This window comes from Gamsiella multidivaricata (assembly GCF_025024155.1).
Source record: "Gamsiella multidivaricata strain RSA 2152 chromosome Unknown BC939scaffold_109, whole genome shotgun sequence".
In the NCBI taxonomy this organism is placed as follows: Eukaryota; Fungi; Mortierellomycota; class Mortierellomycetes; order Mortierellales; family Mortierellaceae; genus Gamsiella; species Gamsiella multidivaricata.
In genome coordinates, this window is record NW_026251817.1 from 16693 (window position 1) to 42374 (window position 25682).

At 51.4% G+C, this 25682-nt stretch overlaps 6 protein-coding genes across 6 annotated transcripts; 3 read left to right on the top strand and 3 right to left on the bottom strand.

Annotated features, from left to right (window-relative positions):
* Window positions 1-1491: 1491 nt before the first annotated feature.
* On the top strand, window positions 1492-7162 carry BC939DRAFT_467472 (uncharacterized protein). Its single transcript, XM_051557791.1, has 4 exons — window positions 1492-2670; window positions 2793-2864; window positions 2960-5276; window positions 5368-7162. Exons 1-4 carry the CDS (start codon window positions 1627-1629, stop codon window positions 7044-7046), a joined length of 5112 nt encoding a protein of 1703 aa, XP_051406965.1. The 5' UTR covers window positions 1492-1626; the 3' UTR covers window positions 7047-7162.
* On the bottom strand, window positions 7159-12044 carry BC939DRAFT_467473 (uncharacterized protein). Its single transcript, XM_051557792.1, has 11 exons — window positions 11549-12044; window positions 11094-11189; window positions 10830-10940; window positions 10602-10691; window positions 10439-10498; window positions 10250-10348; window positions 10074-10154; window positions 9464-9983; window positions 7745-9360; window positions 7507-7634; window positions 7159-7390 (listed from the first exon to the last, which is right to left on the bottom strand). The coding sequence occupies exons 1-11, from the start codon at window positions 11859-11861 to the stop codon at window positions 7247-7249; spliced, it is 3258 nt and encodes a 1085-aa protein (XP_051406966.1). The 5' UTR covers window positions 11862-12044; the 3' UTR covers window positions 7159-7246.
* A 151-nt stretch (window positions 12045-12195) lies between these two features.
* On the top strand, window positions 12196-15257 carry BC939DRAFT_22399 (uncharacterized protein). Its single transcript, XM_051550802.1, has 7 exons — window positions 12196-12667; window positions 12759-13379; window positions 13481-13611; window positions 13720-13815; window positions 13905-14021; window positions 14105-14176; window positions 14311-15257. Exons 1-7 carry the CDS (start codon window positions 12403-12405, stop codon window positions 15073-15075), a joined length of 2067 nt encoding a protein of 688 aa, XP_051406967.1. The 5' UTR covers window positions 12196-12402; the 3' UTR covers window positions 15076-15257.
* Window position 15258: 1 nt separating this feature from the next.
* On the top strand, window positions 15259-17057 carry BC939DRAFT_22400 (NADH-ubiquinone oxidoreductase complex I, 21 kDa subunit-domain-containing protein). Its single transcript, XM_051550803.1, has 4 exons — window positions 15259-15491; window positions 16118-16225; window positions 16363-16527; window positions 16688-17057. The coding sequence occupies exons 1-4, from the start codon at window positions 15341-15343 to the stop codon at window positions 16774-16776; spliced, it is 513 nt and encodes a 170-aa protein (XP_051406968.1). The 5' UTR covers window positions 15259-15340; the 3' UTR covers window positions 16777-17057.
* A 1-nt stretch (window position 17058) lies between these two features.
* BC939DRAFT_22404 (P-loop containing nucleoside triphosphate hydrolase protein) lies at window positions 17059-22197 on the bottom strand. The gene is made up of 3 exons (XM_051550804.1): window positions 21467-22197; window positions 20918-21336; window positions 17059-20804 (listed from the first exon to the last, which is right to left on the bottom strand). Exons 1-3 carry the CDS (start codon window positions 21931-21933, stop codon window positions 17110-17112), a joined length of 4581 nt encoding a protein of 1526 aa, XP_051406969.1. The 5' UTR covers window positions 21934-22197; the 3' UTR covers window positions 17059-17109.
* Window positions 22198-23614: 1417 nt separating this feature from the next.
* On the bottom strand, window positions 23615-25563 carry BC939DRAFT_467484 (PapD-like protein). The gene is made up of 5 exons (XM_051557793.1): window positions 25377-25563; window positions 25135-25287; window positions 24751-24866; window positions 24297-24659; window positions 23615-24159 (listed from the first exon to the last, which is right to left on the bottom strand). The coding sequence occupies exons 1-5, from the start codon at window positions 25417-25419 to the stop codon at window positions 24013-24015; spliced, it is 822 nt and encodes a 273-aa protein (XP_051406970.1). The 5' UTR covers window positions 25420-25563; the 3' UTR covers window positions 23615-24012.
* Window positions 25564-25682: the final 119 nt, after the last annotated feature.

Sequence of the window (25682 nt, forward strand, 5' to 3'; positions counted from 1 at the left end):
GATCGACGGGATTATCGATACCTCCGCGCTATGGCATACTGTCTGACAGATTTGAAGAAAGTCGTTCTAAGATGCAATGTGGATGCTGTACTGATGTGAAGAGGGATACGGTCTAAGCACATGCTCACTTCTCAACCAGCAGTCTTTCAACACATGGCACTTGTCCTAAACCTCATTTCCACTTCTTTTTCTTGTGCACCATGCAATCACAAAAGGTTTACTGCGCGCCGACAGGGCCGTTGCACAGGCAGGATATGACAGGGAAGATGTAACACGGGTCCCTGTCTGTTAGTGTGAATAAAAACAACATGGTTAATTGAAGATGTATAAGAAGAGCCCTGTTCCTTAGCCTTGGCTGGCTGCCCGACTAACTGGCATATGGCCATTTGTAGAGCTGTTGTGAACTGGCCAAGGATTTCATTTGTTACATGTGCTTTCCTTGGTCCTGTGTTGTTGAGAAAAGAGCTGAAATACAGTCCGTGCTGCCAGCTTGAACACTCGTTACCGATCGACCATTCCGGTTGCGCTGCGTCTCATTGTAGATATTGAACCAATATCCTGAGCACTAATTTCAACGGACCCGGATTTTATATATAGTCCAGAGGGCCGGTGCAAATGCTCACAAGACATGACTGACCATATTAACTTTGTTCGTCTCAATCTTGAGGCAGGGTGAATGAGATGAAATGAATGGGGATATTCAAGAGTATATCCACGCCGATTCCTGAATCGGAGAGCGAAGAGCCATCAACGGAGTCCATGACATGAATGGTCATTGCGAGAGAACACAGGGCAGTTGTATGTAAGTGTAGAGGTCGGTGGTATGGTTTTAATATTAGCGCCTCGTGGGATGCCTCCGGAGGATTGCAGGGACAGGGGGAGGGGCTGGCTCCGACCGGGTAGAGTGCAATGGCAAGCCCCAATAGTCCAATATGGCGGCAGCCAGGCGGGGAAGGCAGTCTACCGACAAATTGGCATGCATTAATTTTGCCAACGGACAGTTCAATTCCGCCCTGTCTCTCTTTCTCTCGCTCCTACTCTTTTCCTCCTCCTCCTCCTCCTTCCCTCCCCCATTCCTCTTTCCATCTCATTCCCTGTCGAGATCTTGCTGCTTCAGGGAAACGACCTTTAACGATCACCCCTTCCCATTGTGTCTGACTTGACACCGATTCAAACCGCCCTATCTTTTCCTTAATTCTCGCCACTCCTGTTCCGCCAGGCCCGTTGTTTCTCCCTAATCTGTACCTGAATCCACCACCCAATCCCACCTTTACTCTCCCAAGCTCCAACCTCATATTTCATATTCATTCTTATTTCTTCGCATAATAACCCACTGCATCTATCATGTCCTCGCCCTCTAATAACGCCCCCCGGCCAATGCAGGCCTATCATCAATACCAGCAGCAGCACCAGCAGCACCAGCAACAGCAGCAACAGCAGCAACAGCAGCAACAGCAGCACCAGCAACACCAGTACCAGCACCAGCATCAGCAACAGCAACAGCACCAGCACCAGCACCAGCAACAGCAGTACCCTTCCCAGCACAATCCCCAACTTCAACAACCTCAACTTCAACACCAGCAGTACCCTCCCCAGCGGTACCACCAGTACCACCAACAGCATCAGATGCCACACCAACAACAGCCTCAGCAACAGGCCCCACAGAACCTCGCTGTCTGGTCCCCGAGTATGCCTGCCCATCTCCAAGACCAAGGCCAAGGTCAGGCACATGTATCCTCCGGGCCGCCTTCCCCTGGCACGCTCAACATCTCGGGGCCCTTAGATCTCAAGACCGCGAGCCCACAGCCTATCCTGCCGCCCATTAGGGATGCTCATCCCCCGCCCCGTCTCAATACCCCCCAGAGGAACGCCAGCCTGCGTCGCATGCCCTCTCAGAACGGGCCTCGTCACCCACCATCTCCCAGCGGGGTACATCCTCAGGACTCCGATAACAACCCGAACGAGAACAACGACGGCGTCCCACATCAAGAGAGCCAGCCCTACTCGTCCAACTCAAATCCGTCCAACATCCGCAGCCAGGCATCATCCCCGGAGAGTAGCGCCCAGACTAGCAGCAGTGCCCACTCGAGCAGTTACTTTGACAGCAAGCCAAGCTCCCAGATTGATCCTGTCTCTCTCCTCACCACGACCACGCCGTCGTCACCAGGACTACAGCGATCCAACAGCAGAATCAATTACTCTTCTCCGCTCTTGCGGTCGCAAAGCCGATCTGGATCCTCTTCTCCCTCTCCTTCTCAACAGTCATTGAAACGTCAGACATCTATCTTGAAGAACGGTTCAAAGGATGCGCCCTATCTGTCCAGCAACAAGAACTTGCACGGGTTGAGCCATCTCGAGAGTTTAAATCAGTCCTGGGAGCCCTCCGGTCCAAACTCAGCTGGTGGGGTATCACCACCACACTCGACTGGATCCCAGTCCTCCCTATCAAAATTGGGCTCGGCGTCCAACTTGAGAGCTATGGCCCAGGCAGTCCAGGCAGCGACATCAGCAGCAGTAGAAGAAGGATCAGAGGCTGTCCCTACCGCGTCTACTACTTCCAGCATGAAGAGCCATGAATTGATGGTGAGCGCAGTATCCTCACCGACGACGAATGAAGGACCCAGCCTGCAGGGCGCAACGCCAGGCAGCGATTCCGCTCAAGCGGCTCAGGTGCGTGAGATGAGAGCCTTGCTTGTTTGTGCATTATGAGCACCTGGCAGAAAACCTACAGCTCCGCTTATCCCATACTTACACCTACTTACATCCAACTAATATTTCTTTCCGGACTACAGTCATCGTTGCTGGAGGAGCCTAAAGACAAGGAGGCGGTCCATATTCCTGCGCGTGATTCAACCAACTACAAGGTAAATAAGCTGAACATGATGCCATGATGAGGCTACCCTTTTCCCTCAGATATTAAAATTTAGTGGCGTGTGCCTTAACTAAATCTTTATTGTAGGTACCTGTCCCTCCTTCTCCAGTAGTTGCCCCTCTCATGGGATCATCTGCACCAGGCGGGCATAGTGCATTCAACTTCTTGAACTCGGACCCAACCCTGCAGCGCTCGACGTCCAGGAGACGCCAGGCGCCTCCTATTCAAGTGCAGCAGCAGCCTGTCCCTCAGCACCTACAAGCAGCATTTTCTCCACAAGCCATGACCTCACCTGTTTCGCCTGGTCGCCGTCATCCATACCACCGATGGGAGAACATACTCTCTCCCCAGGGCGGAGAGGGACATCCCCAAGCTGGACGAGAGTATGGACAGGGCCAAGGACAGGACCAGCATGAGGACGGGGATTATGAAGACGAAGGCGGTAACGACGAAACGGACGGTGATGCCCTTTCAGGGCCTGAAGAGCATGGAGAACGTCGGCGACGCCAACAGCGCCAAAGAGCAGGAGCTGATAACGTGCCCTTCACACCCACGCGATCTGCACCGCAGCCCCCTAATCTGAATAGCGCTGTGATCCCCAATTCGCGTGAGGCCGAAATTGCCCACATCATGTATATCCAGCAGCAGCAGGCCCTGTTTTTGCAGGAGAAGGCTATGAATCCACCCTTGCGAAGCAAGGGAAGCAATGGAAATCTCTCTGGTGGTAACTCGGACGGATCGAAGCCTCGCCGAAAGCTGTCCCTCCATCGCAAGCAGATCTCGGTGATCAGTGAACCCAAGCTTGTATCCAGCACCAACCAGGTCAAGACTGTCCCTATTGTTCGACCTGCGGATCAGTCTGATGATGATGCTGGAACAAAGTCCGAGTACACGAGTGGAGGCGAGGGTATCAAGAAGACAGTTCGCAAGATGAGGAGGGCTGTCCGTCACGCTGCGAATGGTGTGTTCAACGACGACGATTCCGATCGCGAGGACACCCTCGGATCAAAGAGCGACGCGGAAAAGAAGGGTGGACTCAAACAGCTGAAGGCTTTGAAGAGCAAGCTCGCCAAGAAACTGCATCGTCCAAGTCATGGTGGTGGCTCATCCTCGCGACATGACCAGGCGATCGATGGACATAGACAGGACGAAGGAGAGGGCGGTCGTGGTCCTGTCCAATTCTTTTCTGAAGATAATCTCAGATCGAGGTATCTCGCGCAGGGGCAGGAAGGAGGCAACAGTTTTGCAGCTATGGGTGCGTCGCTTCGCAGAAGCAATACAACTCGCGACAGCACTACGGCGTCAGTACCCATGTTTCCCCGAAATGGCAGTCAAGGCGAAGGCGATAAGCAAGAGTACGAGTCGGGCGACGGTTATGCAGAAGACAAGGAGACCAAGGAGGGTGATTCAGCCTCGGCTCAGAAGGAGACCGATGATGACGCAGCCTTCAAAGCAAGGGCTGCCAAGTTTGGCAGCAGGACCTTTGACAAGGATGAGATGATGGAAGTCAAGGACGGCACTGGCGAATCCTTCTTTGTTCCTCGCTGGGACTTGGATCCTAGAGCTGACGAATTAGAATCGTCTAGATCGGTTATCAGTGTCCAGTCGAGCAAGAAACTGGAGAGATCCGTCTCAAACTCCACCGTCACTTCGACCAAGACGACTATGCCCATTGCGACTATTGCTGAGCGCTTGCAAGGCTCGACTGTTGTAGAAGAATGTGCGGTAGACACCGAGTCTACAGCTAAGACATCGAGCGAAGCCTTAGCGGATTTAACACCAACTGACGGAGCACCTCAGAAGGCTGGCGCATCCACGGAGCCCACAGTTGAACTAGTTGCGGAGGACGAAAAGCCGGCGGACGTGGGAGACGATAGCCAGTCTAGCCCGAAGAAACTCGCCTGGGGCGAATCTATCCTCAGCTCTTTTGCGTCAGAGTCGGGAGCTGACCAAAGAGCCGACCAGGAAGCGCCCCACTCGCCATTGGCTGAATCGGCCGAACACACAGCAGACGGTCACGCCGCTATATCGAACTCGTCTTCCTCCGGCCTGAACTCTCGGACCTCTGTAGTGAGCGAAGCCTCTTCGGGCGCGTCTTCAGTCGGCGGTATTGTTGTTGCCCAGGTTCTGACGCGACAATCATCCATGCGACGCAACTTCAAGCGTGCAGGAAGCGACGAGAATAAGGAGAACAAGGAGGAACAGGCTTTCGCAGAAGTGGCAGGCAAGGAGCCCATGAGTCCTAATTCTAGCCAAAAGACCTCTTCTCTCGGTCTCGGAATTTCTCTTCTTTCTCCTCGCTCTGAAATCGAGAAGGACCCACTGCAAGAGAATATGGAGGACCCGACGCTGTCTCAAAGGTCGCAGGAAAGCGAGAAGCAACCTCTTTCTCTTCCTCAGGAAGGTATGTTGTTCTTTGCGGTATCTCTTTCAGTGAGTCTGCTATCGAAATAGAAAATGGTTAGCTAATCTCTTTAACTCCACTGTCCAAGTAGCTCCACTAGAGTTAGCATCTTCGTTCGAGAGCAAGCCTCCTAGCATCGTGACGGTGCGCCCATTATCACCCATCCGGCGTGGAACAAACAGCCTGGGACGATCGTCCTCCATCGCTAGCATGTCTTCTATGTTGTCAAGCCCTTCGACACCGCCTGCAAGTGCTAACGCGTTGGCCCTGCCCCTGGACGCACAGCAGCTTACTGGCCAAGAGTTCCCCATCAAGCCAGTTCATGAACGAGAACTCAGCCTGAGAAAGAGTGGTCTCCAGCGCAAAGTCTCGCTTGGTGCGTTCACTCTTCCCCAGGCGCCTACATCGCCTTTGCCTTCGCCATCCTTCCCTATGGCCGGCTCTCCTGCAACCACTGCGGCCCCTATCCCGGCTCCAGTCCCTGTCGCAGCCCTAGTTCCTACTCTTACCCCTGCTCCCATTGCTGCTTCTATGGGTACTCCTCCAACTGCTTTCCCAGCAGTTCTCCAGCGACAGGGATCCTACCTCACCGAGCGTGGATCGGTCCGCTCCATGTATACAGACAGTATCTACGACTATTACGATTATGACTCTGCGTCCGAGCATGAGAGCCAGATGGGTGGCATATCTCGGCAGGAATCTTTCAGCAACCCACAAATTCCCGAGCACGAACAAGACGCCCCCGCTATGGCGCTTTTCACAGCGAATGAGAGGGAGGACGTAAAGAGTGGAGCTACTGGAATCTCCAGCAACATCAGCACCGCAACAGTGACAACAGCTCACGACTCGAGCGAAGTCGGTCGTGCATCGACGCTAGCCGTATCTCTGAGCAGCCAGAAATCCGAGAATAGCGACAACGGCACAGAGAAGGATACGGCTACCCCCACAGAAGTGAAGCCCGCAGCGTCAACTGTCTCGAATGAGGCGTCCACAGAGATGAGCGAAGAAACGCCAGTTATTCGCTTGAGAGGGGCCGGCAAGAATGACGAGCCACTGCCCTACAAGGAAGAGCACCACGTCCACTACGAGGACCTGCCAAAGGCCGTGCCCTATCGTATGTCGATGATGCAAACCGTCCCCGTCGACCCTGTCGGTGTGGCAGCCTCGCTCTCGGGGAAGCTCACACAATCGCTTTCAATCCCCTCTCGACCTCCTCGCCACCCCATGCGTCAGAGCCGACACGGTTCAGTCAATACTCTAAGCATCGGCGGTAGCAGCGACCTGACCTCAGAATCCTGGATATCGTCTGCTAGGAACACGCGCGACGATTTGTCTGGATGGGACGAGGGCGAGGAGCGGGACGAGTTTGCCAGCCTGGACGGCGATCGCCTCAGTGAGCTGGCTCGTCGACAGAGTAGCATGTCGTCCCAGTCGCGTCTCAGTCACGGAACACGAAGCGAGCGCACCATGTCGTTGATGACGGACAAGAGTCACTCCCCCATGATCCCTGAACACAGCGAGGGTAGTCTGTTGAGGAGACGCGGATCTGAGGCCTCGTCGGTGAGGTTTCCGAGGAACGACGCTGCCTCGGAGGTGACGCGCAAGCAATGGTTCCACGAGCGGAAGCGTGGAACCTGGGGATCGATCCAGTCGTCATCTTCGGATGATGCCACTTCTTCTTCCTCCCGGTCGTCACATTTTTACTTTAACGGCCGATCCCCTTCTCCTTCACCCACGGAGGAGTCGGCGCCGGCATCCAAGGCATTCTAAACTAATGAACAATTTACTTTGAACCTGATCCACATGATATGAACACCATCAAAAAGCATAACGCATAAGTCATTTCCAATAGACGGAATAATAAATTATCCCGACACATCTTCACGATTAAAAAAAGTGATGTTTATTAGTACGACTACGATTGGTAAACACTTCAAACAAATATGTACAGCTTGTCGAAAAGAGCATGACTATCGTCTCTCGTTGACCCGGAACTGGAGCCAGACAAATCCTAGAAAGAAGAAAGTGCTCGCCATAATGCCCAGGACCTGGACATTCTTCCAGTATGCGCCCGAGTTGAACCCAAACGTTGACAAAATCGCAGCTCCAGGAACCTACAAGTACCATTACAAAAAAAAAAAAAAACGAGAAAAAGAGAGAGAGGTGTAAGTACTTTGGCAGTGACCTCGGTACTTCCCCCGAAACCAACACGTAACGATCTAACACCTACATTAATGTCCAGACCAAACTCCTTCTGGACCAGCTGGAGAAACCTGATTTCATTGACCAACAAGGCTTCGAATGCAAAATTGAAGAACGATAGCCTCTGCAGCCAAGCCAGTTTCGCAGGAATGGAATCTACAAGTGATCAAAAACGAAAGATGAAGAGAAGAGTTAACAAGAAAGATCCTTTCATGTTACTGATGTCGACCAAATAGATAATACCATAGGACATAGCAGGCGCTTACCTTTGTTCAGTAGTAGACCGCCAAAGAGCATCGAGAACAGCATGATCAAGCTACTCATCAGATTCGCGACGCCGACCTCCTCAAACATAATTCCAATCATCAGACAAACTCCCGAGGCCGTAAAGTTGAACAGCACCAGGACCAGGAAGAACTTTCCAAACTCGAGCCACTTATCGACCAGCCCAACCATATGATAAATGATCAATCCCATCAGCATCGGCGGGATTACTCGGAGTGGCACAATATCAAACAGCACCTTCGACAGATAATACGTCAACGGCGAGTAGTATCCATTCGCTCGCTCTCGCACAAACAGAATACGCTCATGCGCAAACGACGGCAATATCGACAGGCACGAGAACCCGAACAGCGCGCACATGAAGAAGAACACGCCCATCCGGTTCTGGAATCCGGGGATGTCGTTCGTCACCTTGTAGAACAACGCGCCGCAGAGCAGACCCAAAAACACAGACATGCAATAATGCGAGAGCATGAGCATCGGATCGCGGTAAATGTTCTTCAGAGTTCGATCCGCCAAAATCTTGAACTGACTCCACCAAGAGGCCCGTCTGTACGTCGAAACCGCCTTGCCCGAGCTCACGCCACTGTGGATCGATCCAGGTGTGTTATCTCCTGCGCGATTGGTCTGTACAGCAGACTCGATCTGCTGCTCCACGTCCAAAAGAATATGACTTTGCTTGAAGCCATCGACAAGAGACTGAAGATGCGCTCCTGTTACCTCCGGTTCATCCACATCCGAAGGTGCCCTACGGGTGCCACTGTCGCTGGTGCCTGACGAAATAGGGTCGATTCCGATTGTTGTATCGCCACCAAGACCCAGTCGAGCTCCAGCGCCGTTCTGCCCATTGGTTCTCGTACGATCCTGTTCCCGAGAGGCGAGTTCACTCTCCCACTGAAGAGAGTCGTCAATAATACTCGGAACACGAGTGAACGAAGGGCTAGCATTGTTCGAGATTTCATGGGCAGTACTGTTCGGCTGATCATCCTGCTCGTCTTCGTCCTGAATATCAGCCTCGCCGACAGCACCTCTGCTGGCAGCTTTCGGGGGGTTTCCGGTGTACATGGTCAAATCCAGCATGTAGTCCGCCATGTTAAAGCCTTCAGGGCAAGCATGGCCCAAACTCTGCAGATGTCCGCTCAGGTTCCTGGTCTCTCCCGAGTAAACGAGGTGCCCCTTGGCCATTAAAACCAATTGATCAAACAATGCAAAGATGTTGCTCCGGGGCTGATGAATCGTGCAAACGACCGTTCGGTTGTAAGTCCTGGCAAGAGTGACCAAGCACTCGACGACATTATAGGCGTTGTAAGAGTCGAGTCCAGAGGTGGGCTCGTCCAAGAATAAGATCGAAGGAGAGGTGACCAGTTCGCATGCAATCGATACTCGACGTTTCTCTCCACCAGAAATCGAACGCTGACCGCTAGTACCAATTTTCATGTCCTTAATGCTCAAGATGCCCAGCTCTGACATGGTCTCCATCACACGGAATCGCTTTGCGTCAAAGGACATGTCACGCGGCAAACGAAGCAATGCAGAGTAGAGGATTGTCTCGTACACAGTCAGCGTGGGCATGAGCGTGTCTTCCTGATCAACATATCTATGACAGTATCGAGAATACAGGACCAAGTCAGCAGGACGCTTCCATATGCTTTCCTCAAGGAAATCAATATGAAAGTAGATATTGGCAAAAGACAGCTCACCCAACAACTCGCTTGTATTCCTGGCTAGAAACAGTTCGTCCGTTGACGTAGATATTTCCGTTCACAACACCGGACTTGTGGCGCCTCGCCAGAATATCCAACAAACTGGTCTTTCCAGCGCCGCTAGCGCCCATGATAGCCATCAGCTGTCCAGGTTTGACGACACCGCTGACTTGTTTGACCACTTCTCTGCCTCCAACAATGTAGCTCATGTCCTTGAACATCAATGTCGCAGGAGTATGTTCAGCCATGAGTTTTGCCGCCTCATCATCCGGAAGAGCAATGTATCCGCTACCGGAGGATCCTGATTTCTTTGACAGGTACCAAACAGCGACTCCAAGGCCAATGAGGAATACAAAAACACCGACGACGGACAAGATGATAGCGAGCGTGTAGTCTGGGCGAGGTGGGCGAGTATACCCAGGAACTTGCGTGTAATGCAAGCACTCTCCGCTGTAACAATTCAAATAGATGGCTGGGTCTCCAAACATCTGCTCAATCAGGTCGTTCATGGCCGGTTCTACCAAGGAGCGACGAAAGGAAACGGAGATTAGAGTCAGAAGTATCGCCTGATCCGAAAGAAATATCCAGATTCGGGTTCAAGACACACCTTCAAAGGTACATTTCTTGTCTTCTGTGCAAACAAAATCGGCAGGACCACGGATTTCTTCTTCCAGGAAATCGTCAATATCTATGGATGGTCGAGATTGCCAAAGGTCAGTATCAGTTACCATCCAGCCATGAGTATCTGCTTTTAGATGTCGGCGTGCGAGCGTGTATACATACTGACGCTTCCATCCTTCCCGCAAAGCATCCTGTCAGGAATGCATGAGCATCTGATGTTTTTACACTTGTAGGTCGTAACAAGATCGTTGTGCTTTGCCTCTGTAATAAGCAGCGAGGAAAGACAATGCGCGTTAGAATGGTTTAATACTCCTTAGTTGCGTGAGATATATCGCCTTCATGCGCAATTACCTTGTCCAAATGTGCATTCATCCAGATGGCAGTAGAAAGACTCTTCCTCGGCGACCCAGACTACAATCGTGGTGTAGAAAGTGAAAGGTATAGATGCTCATAAGACTAACGATCCTTCAGAGTTGGCGTCTGCAACACAGTGAGATCCTCTCGTTTCGCTTACACTGGAAGTCGCAGGTCTCATTCTGCTTGTTGCATGAAAATGTGATAGCTGGCGGTTTGTCAGGGCCGAGGGTATCCACGATCTTTTGATCTATAAGATGAATAGAAGCCACAGCATCTTGATGTCAGTGGCCATCTTGACGGGTACATTTTCTGTGTTTCCTTCTACAAAAAAAAAAAAAAAAAAAGCCTGAGATAAAATATGTTATAGTTTCCTCATATGACCTACTTATGACAGCGCACTGCTGAAAGCTCTCGTATACAGTGAGGCCGCCCTGGTAGCAGGTTCCGTTTTGGCCAGTGGGGACCAGTGCATCGCAGACATGGTCTGATGCGCAGACTAGATGCAGACAAGTATGAATGGGACGATAGGAACAGAGTGTTGATTAAAGTTCAGGACCAGTCTGTACAAGTCAGGAGCCGTGAAAGCATTTGTTGATGGTGCTGGTTGCTGTTGTCGTTGTTGTTGCTACTGCTGGTTATTCCCTCATACCATTGCAGTTGATGCCCGACCAGCCGTCCTTGCACTTGCACGACTTTTCATCCCCACGCTGGGGTCGGTCCCTTCCATCTGTTAGTCCTCCACAGACTAGTGAAAGAAAGGAAATAAAAAAAAACCAGGTACGAGGTTAGAGTTGGCTGGTTTGGGTGGTATGTTTGTGGCACGCCTATGACAGCATGGTGATCAGGCGCCCCTCTGTGATACAACCATCCAAAAGTCGATTCAGGAGAAGAGATACAACGACGTTGGCCCATCCCAATAAGCAATACGGCGCAATACGGCGCAATAAAGGCCTTACAAGCTCTTGAGGACAAGTCTCTCTTTGAGCTGTGCTTGGAGCAATTAATGGAACCGTGACAAGATATATAGCCATTCACACAAAATACCCACGCAGTTCGGTGCAAATTGAAAGGACGAACAGTAGCAGGCTCCAAGATATCTCGTACCTGGCTTAGAACAGTCATCACCGGCGAATCCAGGGGGACAGGTGCATCGGCCATCGTAGGCATTGCAGGGTGCGAAATGCGAGCAAGGGAACGCGTCGAGCATGCAGTTAAAGCAGGGTGGACAGTCCTCAGGTCTTTTAGGTGCTGCCAGGAGCGGGTTGGCAAGAGACATAGCGCCAGGAGCGAGCATCATGTCGTTGCTCGCAGGGTCGAGAACGCGCATGGATGCTGTGCCGACAATAGGGTCTAGAGCTGCGCAAGTCGACTTTGCGATGGCAAGCATTGCCATGGACAGGAGCCAGGACCGCCTCATGGTTTCGTTTTTTTTTTTTTTTCTTGCAAGAGAATAAGATGAAGCAGTGATTGGCAGTGGAGGGGTAGTGGGAGGAGTGTAGTGTGAGGAGGAAATAAGAGAGGATGGAGCGAAGGAGAGCGGAGGGAAGAAGAAGGGCAGCGGTGGTTGGGCGGTAGAAGACAAAAGGGAGGGGCCCCGAATGAAAGGAGGGGGGGGAAGGCGTTCTGAGCAAAGTGGAGGAGTGCGACTATGCAGTTAGAGGAGGAGAGGGGGGCATGCAGTTACGGGGGGCCGCTGTTGTGTTGCTCTCCAGCCAAAAGGGGTTCCACGAGATGTTCCCTTCCTTTTCTCCCATTCTCAAATACATCGCCCCATCAACGCCTAAGGGGAGGGGGGACCGCCAACGATTCGCACACCGCAGCACAGCAGCAACAGCAACAACAACAACAACAGCAGCAGCAGCAGCAGCCGCAGAAACGACAAACGCGTGCCCCTTGACTCCGATCCTCCTCCTCCTCGAGAGCGTCTTGTCTGTGCTATCCCCCACCCACCATCAGCAATGTCGACCACCGCTACTGCTGGCACCCCAACGACAACGACCGAGACGCCTACATCCATAGAGGGAACCTTTCCTTTTCCGCCTCCTTCCCCTCCGCCTCCTCCTCCTGTTGGTGCTGCTCCTTTGACCTCCAACCCCCCAACCAATGCTTCTCCGACGCCTTCGAGTGATCCTCCCATTACAATTGACCTTGTGAACTCTCCCATCATCGACATGTCACCGACCCTGGAACCAAGAATAACACCACCTCCACAGGAACAACAAGGCATGCTATTCTCTTCAAGATTTGCTATTCCACCTGTCGCTTGATTTGTCGTTGTGATTTTAACTCCTAAAAGGCGTTATCAACACTTTAGGGCCTCTATCGGACCAAAATCAGGATCAGGATCAGGACCAGGACAGAGTGATGCAGATGCCTCCACCAACGACATCATCGCCTCTCGATGAACCGACACCAGCACCGCCATCATTACCGCCACCGCCATCGCAATCACCGGCTCCAGCAGAGCCAATGACAACACCGCGACCCACTGTCGCCACGGCATCACGATCGCCTGCTCCAATAGAACATATGACGGTACCTGGACATACCATGCCTCCATCAACACGATCGCCCGCTCCAACTCCAATTGTAATAACGCCCGGACCCGTCGCTATGCTCCCACAAAGTCGTGAATCATCACCAGTGCCCGTTGTCGACATGCCAGAGCCAATGGATCCTCTCTCACACCTGTCCGAGATCTTTGAAAAGATCAAAAAACAGGTCATTGAATGGGGTGAGGATGCAAACTGGAAAATCGATGTTTTTCTGCTTCCGAACGAGGATGGCTCCATCCCAGATGGTGATGCTCCAGCGCAAGCTGGACCCTTGGGCCGGAGCTCGCAGGACGTTGCTCCGGTAGCACCACCGAGGATGGGCCTTACGGACATTCCACGGCCGCCAGGACGGGATATACAGGATGTCGAGATGAGGCATGGTAAGGCGGCCATATTTATCCTCAACACTGATATGTCGGCAGAGAATGACTCAGCACAGCTTCAGAACCTAACACTCGACTTTGATTGTATCTCTGGACAGCTCCTAGCTTATCTCGGTTCGAATTGCAGCCTCCACCGAACGATCTGCCAATGTCCATGGATGAGCCTATGGTGGCATCTTTAAGAGAGCAAGATATTGCCAATATGAGTGAATCAGAGGCGAGACAGATGGTAAAAGACGAACACCAGGGATTCAGTATGCGACCTTGACTGGGCTGTCGGTATGTCTCGGGAGTGTTTACTTTTTTACTCATTCGATGATTTTATTGCATTGAATAGTTGTCGCTGGCTGTTCGTCAATTGCGGGAACAACAAATGGCATTATCGCATGCCATACAGGACGTTGAGTCTATGCAACGCGTAGCCGCAAAAAAGGTACATTTATAGATGTGCGGTTAATCGTGGTGGCGTGTATCCGCCGAAACCCTTATTTGACGTTTTATTACTTTCTTGTTTATTCCTAGGAAATGGATTATGAAGCTCGATTGGAAGCTGAGAAGAGGAATATGGGTCGGGAAAATATGGTTCTGTCCAAGAAATGGAAGGACGCATCATATCTACTGTTGGAGAAAGATCGCGAGGTAAGCCGTGGAGGATTCAGAGCAATTCTTGTTTGTCATGCCAAATGTCATTTGGAATTAAATTTCTCCCTCTTGCGATTTAGCTGCGAGACATACAGATGCAGCTGGAAGCAGGAAAGCGGTATGTCAGAGAAAGAACTGAGGAGCGACGAAAGGTAAGTTTTTCAGGTGTCTTCAACCAAGTGCATGATATTATCGAGCGGGTTCGTCCTTCATGGTAGCTAGCCAGTATTTAATCTTCCTCTTCTTTCTTTCTTTCTTTCTTTCTTCTTTTTTTTTTTTTTAACAGCGCTTTGAAGAGTTTGGAATGAGTTTTCCCCGTACGGCACCTGGACGGGATGGAATCGGACTTGCTCACTCATCCTCCATGCCCTCTCTACCTACCAGAACCGAGCCAATCCAGCCACCATTTCACCAGCACCGCCACCGTCGCGTTCATTATCATCGTCACCACCATCGCCATTTAACCAGACGTCGAGGCGTAGGAACGGACTCATTGGAAAACTTGGCCTTGTTGGCGACGCAAGCTCTATCGAGCGAACCTCTGGTTATTTCAAACGAGTCGAATAACAACGGCGATAGCAGCAGCACATTAATACCACCAACGGCGTCCTCAGGTCTGATCCTTAGTGCGGATTATACGTCCCGCTTAGAAAAGAAGCGAATCTCACCAGGAGAACGGGATCAAGGTCTACAACTACGACCTGTCAAACGAGTAGGCCTGAATCCTCCCGAGGGAGAGGACGTCTCGTCTATAGGCGGGAGTGGATCGTCACCTGCGGCAAAGTCGAACGGAGGAACAGGCACAGGCATGAGAGCAACAATATCGAACGGACGATCAAGTTTGGGTAGCTTTACCAGGAAACCACAGCAACGGATTCCCTCCCAGCAGACTTCACGGTTGTCCCCTTCGTCGCGGTCGTCTGGAACGAGTGCATTCCAGCATAATGCGTTCGCAAAGTCGTCGCCGTCAGGATCTAGAACGGATCTTTCGGCAGCAGCTGGAAAGGATGCGTCGAGTAGGACGGCTTCAACGAAATTCAGGCGGTCGTGAACCAGGTCGAGACGTTGTCCTTTTGCCACACAATAAAACATAACAATCGTAGTCTGCATTGAGATATAAAGAGTGCAAGGGTCTTGCTGAGTGCGTTCTTGTCGCGGAAGATCGAGCTGTTCGTGTCTGCCTCAATATCATGATCACATGACTTTTTCGCGGCTCCGAACCCCCAAGGATCGAGTTGGCTGTGATCAGCTTTTGATTCATCCGAGCTCCACTCTCACCAACTCTCCTCTCCCTCTCTCTCTTCACACAAACAACCATGTCGTCTCAAGAACAATACATCCGAACGGAGTACCCCGTTATCGATTCGGACCCACACTTTTCTCGCGTTGTCCGTTACATGCGTGGATCGGATTATGTAGCCTGGGGTGCCTTGACCGCCGGAGGACCTGCCGTGCTGTTGGCCCTTGGTAATCCATACAGCACCACACACTTATGATATAGCAACTCAGAATTCTCCTCTGGACGACGTGGAAACGACACGACACCGCCTGAGATCGTATGGAATTGCATGGAATCGACAACATACAGGAATGAAAAGGATCGAAAAAGAGCGACAGTTTTTGGACGTCGGAGAGTACTGCAGGAGAGAAGACACAATTGTGATGTGGATTTGTTGGAGACTGGGGAGAGGAGGACGATGAGCGCGATCAGTGTTACGAAGACTACTTGATTACAGTCATCAGCAATACGTTTCAGGGCACTCCAGGGAATCTGAACGATCGGCGCCAGGGCTTGGGATGCTACTCCAGCTCTCACTTTGTCCGCGACGTGCAGAGCGCATACCCAGGAACCCCGCGGTACCGGAAACAGCAAACCACTTATCCATGCCACCTGTAACCCCCTCACATAACGCAGATCGAGATCAGGATCGAGGATCAGGACTCTGGCCTCGGGGTCGCTTTTATTCTCAAGAAGTGTTTACAAATGCGACAGTTGTACAGGACAGCCAACTCATCGATCCTCTCAATGGACTGACCGTTTCTTTATCCTTTTTTATTTTTATTTTTATGTACGTTTGCATGGAATCGAATAGAGCGTATCCGCCCGGGTGCGGGACCCAAGGGTATCAACTTTGCCCTGGGATGTGCCACGGCCCTGGGTTTCATGGGCGGTTTCTTGTACTCGTACCAAAAGTCAAGTCGTAAGTTTCATTTCCTCGCGCGTTCCTCGCTTTCTCTTTGATCCCTCTGTATTGCACTGACACCCCACTTGCTGCCCCCTTCTTCTTTTTCTTCTTCTTGATTATTTCATGTCTTCTTTATCTTGAAATATAATTAGTCCGCTTCTGGGGCTGGGATGAGAACGCGCGCGAGCAGGGGATGAACCGCACAGAGATGCAGGCCCGTGCCGACAAGGGTCTCCCCGCCTACGGCGAGGCTACCATGGACGAGGCCGCCCAGGCTGCCGCCGCACGAAACTCCAAATACGCCGCCCTCAAATTCTGTAAGCGCTGCACACATTCACCCTTGATCATACTCAAAAAAAAACCCCCCCCCCCTTCCCCCCATCCAATTCGTCTTGTCTACGATGACTATTTTTTTTCGCTAACCGTCAAGCAACGCTTTTTTTTTTTTTTTTTTTTTTTTTATGTGGGGAACGATAGCTGCAATTCCTTGGTTTAACACCACGAACCACAAATTCCACTTGTCGGAGAATACCACCAATGCTGCTGCTGTCCAGAGCGACAAGTAGGAGTATTCAGTCGAGTCTTCTTTTTTTTTATTATTTTGTCTGCAGGATGGAAATTTGCAAGATCAAGGATATACCGAAAAATATCCAGATGATGGCGCTTTTATGATGATGGACTCTAGGAACGAGATGAAATAAAGGGATCGATTCAGCATGGAATTTCTTCCCCTTCTTCCCTTCCCCATCGTGCTGGATCGTAATAAAGAAAAAAAAAAAGAACACATGACCAGATAGGCACAGCGTAAATACTCACATTAAACACTCAGAAACTGTCGCCGATCTGATTCTTCTAATGCTTTTATTGTTTATTTTTAGTTTATGAGAATCTCTTGGGTCCTATTGCTGTTGTTGTCTATCCTTCTTTTCCTTGGCCTCAGCGAGCGCCAGGAGCGTGTCAAACTCTGTAGAACGCTCACACATCGACCTAAACACACCATTCTCCTTCCTCATCAACGCATACGGCGTATCAAACTCTGCAATCTCTCCCTGGTTCAACACCAACACCCTGTCGAAATCCGCAATCGTCCTGATCCTGTGTGCGATCGTAAGAATCGTCGCCTCCGCCATCTCCTCCCGGATCGTCGTCTGGATCCTCAGATCCGTCTCAAAGTCCACACTCGCCGTCGCTTCGTCCATGATGATCACCTTGGGCTGACGCACAAGCGCACGGGCCAACGCGACTAGTTGACGCTGACCTTGCGAAAAGTTCGAGCCGTTCTCCTTCACGGCAGTGTCCAATGTGATCCTAGATGGGTCCACAATCTCGCTGTCACCGGAGGTAGAGCCTTTGATCGAGCCAGCGGGTGACACGGCTGCAGGCGCATCCTTGCTATTGCTTGACGACCCTGCAGCAATCGCCACAGGAGCCAGAGTCGGAGCACTGTCCGCAGGGATCAAATGGCTGCGTCGCAGAGCTTCCCAGAGCTCTCGGTCCTCACGTTCGCCAAACGGATCGAGGTTCGAGCGCAGCGTACCCTTGAACAGAACTGGATCCTGAGGAATAATCGTCAAGTTTGTTCGCAGATCATGCAAACCAATCTTGCCGATATCAATGCCGTCGATACGGATACTGCCTCGTACTGGCTCCATGAACCGGAACAAACTGATCGCCAACGTCGACTTGCCAGATCCAGTACGGCCAACCACACCGACCTTCTCTCCAGCCCTGATCTTGAACGAGATATCCTTGAGCACATCGGGTGTATCTGCCGCGTACTTCACAGTCAAATGCTCGACTTCAATCTCACCAGCATGGGGCCACGAGGCCGGGGGACGGGAGCCCTCAATGATTGCTGGAGGTTCTTCTTCCAAATGCATGTACTCGGCCACACGCTCGACTGCGTTCATGTTCATCTCGTTCTGCGCATACATCCGGATCACCCACACCATCTGCATCGTGAACGTAAGCGAGTAAGACAAGCTCATAGCTGCCCAGCCTGGCTCGATACTATCCCACTTGCGGAGGATCAGCATACCGGTACTGAAGGATACCAGAGCGCCTGTCAAATCCACACGCCAGTGCAGCCATCGGTTCGTTGACCAAAGCAAGAAGAACGTCCGGTTGTTGTTGTCAAGGTTCGTCAAGTTCGTCGACAGAAATCGGTCCTGGAATCCAAACGCTCGGATGGTCGCAACACCGTTCAGGGTCTCGTTGAAATGGTTCAGAATCGGCGAACGAGAGTTTGAATTCAGGCGCTTGAGGTCGCGTGAGATAGGAACGAAGAGGATACCAATGACAACATAGATTCCGACAATAAAAACCGCAGAGATCAAGAACGCCGGCATGTTGATCGAGATGACAAGGACAAGGCCACTGATGGAGATAATGGTGTTCATAAATATGTTCAGACCAAAGAGCACCTGCTCATCGATCGTTGACATATCAGCGCTGAATCGGTTGATGATACGGCCGATCGGGGTCGTGTCAAAGAAGCGGATCTTGGCGCGCGAGACCTTGTAGAGCAGTTCGGCGTGTAGCACCCTTGAAGCGGTGACGTTTCCGACGACCATCGCATAGTAGTTGGTCGCGACATTAAACAGCATCTGAACAACACCGATCAAGGTGTAGATGCCCAGGTAGTACTCCACATTGACAGACTCCTGTGTGCCCTTTCCAAACAAGGCCATCGTCATTATGCCATACCCTCCACTGTTCTTGGGACCGAAAGCCGAATACAGAGACAGAGCAATAGACTCAGGTACGACCGCCTGGAAGGCCTGGATGACAAACGATCCGGTCTCTCTCGCCACAGCGTTGGCCCACATCGCCAACCAGGTATTTTGTGCAAGGTTGCCTCCTTCGCGAAAGATTTCAAACAGAAATAGACTGATCCAGAAAGGCCAACCGCCCGCCGCAGACAAGTAAACCTTGTAAACCCTGAATGGAATCGATCCCTCCTCCTTCTTTTCATCCTCCGTGAGCTTGGGCGCGACTCTTTTCTTGACATCGGTCTTCTTAGCCTTCTTGGCGGCCTCCTCGCCGTCCAAGGTGCTGACCTCGCTCTCGTCGTCGCCAATAGGAGTCGCCAGAGCAACGCGGTCGACCCATCCGCTGCGCATCACTGTCTCGGGTGTTCCCGCGCCCAAAATCTCGCCCTTCTCCAGGACAACGACGTAGGAGGCTGCATTCAGCGTCAGCTGGATCTGGTGAGTAGCCATGAGGACGGTGCGGCCCTCGAGGAGGGGTCCGGTCAAGGTCTGGAAGAGCTGCTTGCCAGTGTGGGTATCCACAGCCGAGAGACAGTCATCGAGGAGCAACACGTTCGCATCAGAATAAATCGCGCGAGCAAGGGCAAGTCGCTGCTTCTGTCCTCCAGACAAGGTGATACCCTGGTCTCCGATCTCGGTCGCGTCCCCGCCCTCAAGGATCTCAAAGTCCGTTATCAACGCACATCCCTCGACAACAGCGTCGTAACGCTCTTGGTTGAACTCCTTGCCAAACAGAATGTTTGCACGGATCGTTGAGTTCTGGAGCCAGGCCGTCTGAGAGACATAGGCGATACCGGATCCGCGCTCATAGTTGTGGATCTCATCATAATCCAGGCGGGGCAGGTACATGTGTCCCTCCAGACGTTCGAGCTCACCGAGAAGGGCCAGCAGCAGGGCGGATTTTCCAGACCCCGTAGGACCGACGATCAACGACAGCTTTCCGACAGGGAAGTCAGCGGAAATGTTCTTCAGCTTGAATCGTTCCTGGACAACATCGGATTCAGCAGCAGGTTCTACAGGTGCAGCCTCAGGCTTCTTGGAGAACCAGCCCTTGATCCTCTTGGATAAGGGTTCTTTCTTGAAAGCCTTAGTCTCTGCAGCCTGCTCCTGCTCCTTGTTGGGCCAGGCGTACGTGGCGTTGACGAATCCAATTACGGGGTGATCCTGAGGTGCCGAGGCAACACGGGCCTTGCCATCAAGCCTGGTGATAGTCGTATCCTTGACTATCTCCTCATCAGCTAGGAATCTCGAGATACGCTTCAAACTGACTACTGCACGCATCGAGCCCATGATAATCCACGGAATCTGATCCAGAGAACTGCGCATGATGTTGAAGAGCGACAGGGTCGTAAACAGGACCGAAGCCGTGATCTCGTGTCCATAATACTTGGTGTAGCTCAGAATCAAGACGAGGATGTTGAGCAACGGCACAATCGACCAGGCAATGTTCGCGACCGCTCCCTGGACGAACGTCTTCTTGATCTGAGAAAGCTCGCGCTCACGAGCCGCTGTGATCTTTTCGACAAACTTCGATTCCCAGCCAAAGAACTTGACAATACGGATTGCAGATAACATCTCGGTCAGGTAGTCCATACGGTCATCCTTGATGCCCATGATGCTTTCGAACAGTTTGTTGAGAGCCGAGTAGAGAATTCCTGGGATAGGAAGAGTGATGACCATGAAAACGATTCCGATGATCGAGGCAGCTCCCAGGAGATTATAGAGAAGGTAGGTAGACAGACCGAACTGGATGGGAAAGCCATAGATCTCGTGCAAATAGCTCACCGTGTTCTCCATCTCCTTGATGTCCACTCCAACCAAATCTACACAGGTCAGCAGAGGGAAACAGCAGCCATTTCAATTAGTGAACACATTTCAATAACGAGCCATAGACGAATCGATTTGTCAACGACGAGTCCTCTGTGGCTCAACTTACTGGAAATGTTCATGGTACGGTCCTTCTTTGGGGCGGCAGCGGCATCTGCCTGTTCACCACCGCCTTCTTTTTCCTCGGGCTTATCATTCGCAAGCGTGGCGACGTCCTTTCGAAGAAAGACCTTTGCAAATACGGCCGCATTACAGATCGAGACCAAGTGCATATACAGACGACGACTGCGATGAAGGACCGTCTGCTGAGCAGCAGATTCGAGGATCGCGCAACCGAGCAACGCAAAGACCCAGGCGTAATTTTCGTACGTCGGTGCACCACAATCTTTGCATTCGATGTACTTGACAATCCTGTTCAGGAAGTAAGGCTGTGCAACGATCAAGATGCTGAAAGGAATCGAGCACAGGAACTGCATAATCAAGTCGCGCCGAAGAGCCATGAAGAGCGACTGAGTAAACGACTTTTTCCTAAGAAAAGCACAATGTCCATTTACAGATTAGCACAGGAAAAAAAAAAATGGAAAAAAGAAAAGCCCTCCTCTCACCTCCTCTTCCTCATCAAGCCGGAGATCTGTATCGCAAAAGGAGCATTACTTACTGAACAGCCTTGTACTTGCGAACCGAATATTTGGACTGATCCGTCGGCTCCAGCTCCGGCAAATCCTCATCCTGGATCGGCCTCCTGTACCTCAGATACACCAATGAATTCACCCATGCGAAGGCGCACCGCCCGTACAGCGAAGACGCATATTCCATCGATGGGGTTCTCACCTTCTCCCCTTCCTTCGGAACCTTCATCTTCACCAACTTTTGCATCGGCTTCGTCAGTAGAGTCACCCAGACCAACGACAGTATCGTCAACCACGCCGCGCTTTCCATCTTTAGCCACACGGGCCATTCTGTGAACGGCAACGTCAAAACCTCGGCCCTGTAAAGCGCCATGGACGACAGGATCAAGGATAGAATATAGAAACCATCCATCTGTGGACGGATCCAGAATTTGGATGCGACGGCCGGCCAGATCAGATACACGAACGACAGCGCCAGCGCATAGAACCATGTCATCGCTTGGATGCCATCGTCCAAAAGACTGTAATGCGGATCCTGCGGCAATCGTTCTTCTCCGTCATGATCTGCGTTCCCAAAGTGAAACAGAGCCAAGGTAAAGACTGCAAGGCCGAGTCGGAAGGCTGTGAGGCCCAATCGTGCGAGATGGAGGCTCAATCCTGAAGCCCGCTGAGCCTGGTACTGCGTCTGGATCGCATCTATGGCTGTGGAGTCTGTGAGTGCGGTGTTGCCTCGATGGTGTTGGTTGTTTTGGGCGGCGGTATTGTTGTCTTCGTTGGCGTCGTCTTCATGGTCAAGGGTATCGCGAAGGGGCTCGTACTGGTCCAGATGCACGGGTTTCGTTGAGAGATAGATGATCAAGCCCGCCGAGGCGAGCGAGTACGCCAGCGGCAGAGCAGTCTCGACCAATCTGGGGAAGCAAATGGATGATCTCGGTCAAGGGGCCTTGTCTTTTGAAAGAAGCCATTGTTATCCGACAAAGACGAAGAAGAACAAGAGGTCTTACTGGGCAGGAGAACTCATTTGCTAGAACGGCTCTTTTGTTTTTCTCCGAGACTGTTGCGTCTGAGAGCGAGTGAATAAAAGTATAGCGGGCTGTTGTAACGAACAGATGCACTCGGTCCCGGCCACCCTGCGATGTGTATCTGTATCTTGCGGACCCAAGGGTGCGAGGGTGTAAAGGGTCAAGAGACAAGGAGAGCGAAGCTGTTGAAGCAGAGCAAAAGAAAGAAAGAGAGAGAGGGCGGGAGGGAAAGAGAAAGAGAGAGAGAGGAGAGGCATCTTTTTATATGAAATTGAAGGGAAAAAGGGAAATATAAACAACGAATCAGCGGCACAAACAAAGCCCAACAAGGTTCGCAATGGACCAATGGACAACTCCTTCGAACCGGAAACTTCACACTGCTACTGCTGCCCCCCTCGCCTCCGTCGCTCCTCTTTATCCGCCATTGCAGCAACAGTGCGAAGGGAGATCGAGTCCTTGCTGCAAGACCGCATCCTCAATGGCAACACCATTCGCTCGGCGCCCTCTTGACGAGCAACGAAAAAAAATAATCCTTCTTGGCCCTGTCCGTCTCTCCTTCCCCCGGGGTCCGTTCAATTTGTTCTTGTTTTCGTACCTTTGTTTGCAGCATTCATCATGTGCATGTTATCATTATTGTTGATTCTTGTGCACCATAAACGCTGCGCTGCCTGAGCACTCCGCAATTTCCGTGCTCTGGAAGGGTCCGTTTTTCTTTCCATCTTTGTTATTCTCTTAGCTCTCACTCTGCATGAACCTAGTGCCCAGTAATTGTTTATGGAAGAGAGGGGGGGGGGGGGGGGGCACGCGGCGGATCGAATCGAATGGAGCTCGGGAGTCCTGGGAACCAACGAACTCAAACCCCAGCCTACAGTGAAGTCTCTCTTGTGTACAAGTACATCAAACATCCGAGCGAGTGGACGCCAGATGTGAATGGTGCTGGTTCACAAAGAGTATATCCGGTGCACCTACAACACAGTATATCAAGTATATTAGTCTGTACCCGCGTGGATTTTTTTTTCTTTTTTTTTGCCTTTAGGGCGAAGCAAATTGCGCATTGGCTTACATCGTGTGTATTTTTTTTTTTTTTTTTTTGGAACGCGCCGCACATTTCCATAGCCAAATATGGCACCGATATATCGATCCAATGACATCGCCCCCAGACACCGCCCACTTTCGCAGGAGAAAAAAAACCCTCCCCACTGGTGCTTTGTCCGCGTGTCAAATTAGTCGACACTCGAATAAGAAGCGACACAACTGGCCTATGACCTAGTCTAGTACCCTTGAAATGGACGCGAAAGTTCCCCTGTTGAGGGGAAAGAACGAAAGATAACGCTTTGAACAGCTCTCGCTTCACCTGACAATGGGCTACCAACTGATCTTTTTTAGTCGTCGTAATATGTTTATTTTAATAGTATCGTCCAGTGTTGCCATGCTCCTGCTCATGATGTGAAATACGGGACCTAATGTTGTTGTTTTCTTTTTATCGTGAATAGTAAAGTGAAAAACAACCTTGATATGCTGGCGTTGAGGAGGGTCGAACAGGTTCTGCCATTCTAAAAGAAGAGGTATCCGAAAATGAAAGCAGCCAATGCTGCTCCCGCAACATATGTAAGAGGATAACCGCCCTGGGTCTGGTTCAGGTGTACTGCCGAATACGTCGGTGCTGAAGGAGAACCTGACTCTGGTTGGCGTTGACGAAGCTATGCGAGTTGTAACAAAAAAAAAAAAACACGAACGAGTCGATCAATATCCCATCGGACAGACTTCTTTTTTTCTTTTTTTCCCCCCTTCAATTGCGCGTCATCGGCCACCAAGGAAAATTTCCCAAGGGACATACAGTGTTGCTCTCCCGTTGCAGCTTCTCTATAGTGCTTTGCAGGTTATGGATAGTCTCCTGAGCAGACTGGAGTTCGCGTCTCAAAGGCTGCACATCCGCACTGCTTGCGGTCGTCGTCGTCGTCGTCGTCGAGGCATTGGTGCTGATCCTGTCGGGTTGGTTCTGAACAGGCGATCCTGGGAAATGAGCTGGTGCAAGTTCCGACTGCTGCTGTGGCTGTCGAGAAGAAACAGGTGCTGTTGCTGAAGGAATCTCATCGTCCTCCGTCTCTGTGACACCTTGCTGACCCGTTGCGGGCAAGAATGCGCATCGAATCTTCTTCTCGCGGATCTGATCCCTCGCATCCCGCTCTATGGCTGGCCACTAGTTTGAGAGTATTGATTAGTAAACAATACTTGGTTCAGTCATAGTGCCTATGTCTATGGAGCAGATCCATGTTACAGTGTAGACTTACCAGGTCAGCAGGGGCCAGCTGCTCGCGCTCGGCCGTGATGGCAACACTCTGAACCAAGAACTTGTCCTTGCACTTGAAGTCTAGAGGGGGTTCCTCCTTCATGGCCTGCATTTGGACTACATATCATCAACATGACGTGTCTGTTAGTCGGAATGCCCTGATGTATTTGTCATCAACCCAATTGTGTTCCATCTGGTCAACCCCATGCACAGCCGCAAGATCGCACAAATAACAATCCTGATCTACACGCGCGATGGCATCCTGTCATTGTCTAATAGTCTCCAGCTTGTCCTTTATGGCATCCGGTAGTTGTTGTTGTTGTTGTTGTTGTTGCCACGGTCGTACATTTCGTCACCAAAAAAAAAAAAAAAAAAAACCACTCACCCTGAACCTCTAGTTCCTGGCCTGGCTCAACACGACCCGAGTTGGGTCGGACACAATACTGCTTGGGGGCAGTGGTCTTGACCTTGAAGGCGATGGGCAGCTGGGTGGGGTTGCGGATGATTAAGGCCTCCTTGATGGCCTCGGTCAAGGGTCCTACATGGTTTCCATCAAGGATTTCGTCAGGAAGAGGGATGTGCAAAGCCGGAAAGCAAGCAGGTCCAGTGTGGACAGGGTAATCTTACTCCTGAAGGAGAGCTGGGTGGCGGGTTCGAGTTCGATCGACATTGGCAGGTGTGGGTGTATTTGAAGCGATGGAGCGATGGAGCGATGGAGCAATGGAGTGATGAAGTGATGATGATGAGGATGATGAGGATGAGGATGTGATGCCGGTGGATTCAAACTCAATTGCGAGATATGCAATTGAGTGTGTGGGCAGCAAGCAGTCCCACCCCCCCCCCCCCTCTTCCTCCCTGTAGTCTACCTGCCCATGCGCGCCTTTTCTTTCTTTCCACTGCACTGCACATGGATGTACACGCGCAACCACTCCC